We start from the raw sequence: 1,657 nt of genomic DNA, 5'->3' as shown, positions 1-1,657 counted from the left end.
CTCCTACAGCGGCCTCTTTACTATAGGCTCCCTCACTTATACAGGGTGGCGCACGAAATGATGCCCCATTTACTTTTTGAATGAAATTAATATTTATGTATTAATTTTAAAATATTTTTTTCCTAGGAAACCTTAATCCATGGAGATTTACTGCCAGAGGCTGTAGTTCACTGAATCTTCACCGTGGCGCTAGCAGTCCAGTGTAGCGGCATGGCTGACAAAGGAAGGATCACGCCAGAACATCGTGCAGCAATAGTGTTGTTGTTCGCTGAAACCAAAAGCATTGTTGGTGCACAGAGACGTTTCCGCGCCCAATTCAACACACGTTGGGCTCCAAGCAAGTGAACAATTCACAAACTCCATGAACAATTGCGGGTTCAAGGGACTTTACTGGAACCGAAACGGCCGCGAGTGAATAGTGTCCGTACGCCGGAAAACATCGAAAGTGTACGGGTCGCTATGCAAAGAAGCCCCAGTGAGTCCTGTAGAAAAGCAGCTACCCAACTGGGTATATCGAGACGCTCTCTGCAAAGAATTCTCATAAGTGATCTTCACCTGGACCCCTATAAAATAACAGTTGTGCAGAGACTGACACCAGAAAAGATTCAGCGGAGACTGGTATTCGCTGAATGGGCTGAGGGACATATGGGTGTTATCAACAATACGTGGTTTTCGGATGAGGCTCACTTTCACTTGGACGGAGTGGTGAATAGACAAAATATGCGATTTTGGGCTACCGACAATCCGCAAGTGCTCCATCAAAAGGAAAGCCATTCTCCCAGGATTACAATGTGGGCCGCTATTTCAACGCATGGACTTATTGGACCATTCTTTTTCGATGAAAATGTTAACAGTGAGCGTTACCTGGACATGCTTCGTATTCAATTTATTCCTCAGCTTCTTGTGAAGGATTTGTCATTTAACACACAATGGTTTATGCAGGATGGTGCAAGACCGCATACTGCCAATGTGGTCTTGGATTTCTTGCACGAGATCTTCAACTTCCGCGTCATTTCAAACAGGTCTCCAGAACGCTTTAATGGTGGTCAGTATTGGCCTCCCAATAGTCCAGACCTTAATCCCTGTGACTATTTCCTGTGGGGATTCCTGAAGGAAAGGATTTTTCCAAAACATCCAGAAAATCTGATGGATTTGAGAACATTAATTACGCAAGCTTTCACTGAAATTACAGAAGACATGTGTTGGAGGGTGATCAATAACCTAACTGTTCGTTTGACTACAGTTGTGCAGTGCAATGGTGGTCATATTGAGCATGTTTTGCATTGAAACATTTTTCCACATTGCTATGTTCACTGCAATGTATGTTTTTTTTAAAAATGTTGCTTACTAAAGTTTTTACACTAAAAACAAATGGGGTTTCATTTCGTGCGCCACCCTGTATAATAACCTGCCTGTAAATGTTGATATTTTCTTGTCAGAACACAGTTTCCGACAATCACTAAGAATGTACATGCAACAATTTATTTCTTTTCTTTTGTCTGCCATCTTGTATTGTCTTGATTCGTTGTTGTTATTTTTATTTTTTTTCTTGTTGCTACAGTTTCAGTATAAAATGGTCTTTCATTACTGTATCTAAAACTTTAAGTAAATAAATAAATAAAATAAATAAAAACTTTATATAAAACTAAATATATAA

The 1,657-nt window shown here is 40.4% G+C and overlaps 1 protein-coding gene across 1 annotated transcript; it reads left to right on the top strand.

Moving 5' to 3' along the window:
* The first annotated feature begins 459 nt into the window (after nt 1-459).
* LOC145988025 (histone-lysine N-methyltransferase SETMAR-like) lies at nt 460-1,287 on the top strand. The gene has a single exon (XM_083122863.1). The coding sequence runs from the start codon at nt 460-462 to the stop codon at nt 1,285-1,287; it is 828 nt and encodes a 275-aa protein (XP_082978989.1).
* The last annotated feature ends 370 nt before the right edge of the window (nt 1,288-1,657 follow it).

This window comes from Lepisma saccharinum, chromosome 5 (assembly GCF_977018435.1).
Source record: "Lepisma saccharinum chromosome 5, izLepSacc3.1, whole genome shotgun sequence".
Lineage (NCBI taxonomy): Eukaryota > Metazoa > Arthropoda > Insecta > Zygentoma > Lepismatidae > Lepisma > Lepisma saccharinum.
The sequence above is the reverse complement of the archived record's forward strand: the minus strand, read 5'-3'. Positions and strand labels throughout refer to the sequence as shown.

Coding starts and splice junctions, on each gene's coding strand:
- LOC145988025 (XM_083122863.1), top strand. CDS start 460: ATGCAAAGAAGCCCCAGTGAGTCCTGTAGAAAAGCAGCTACCCAACTG.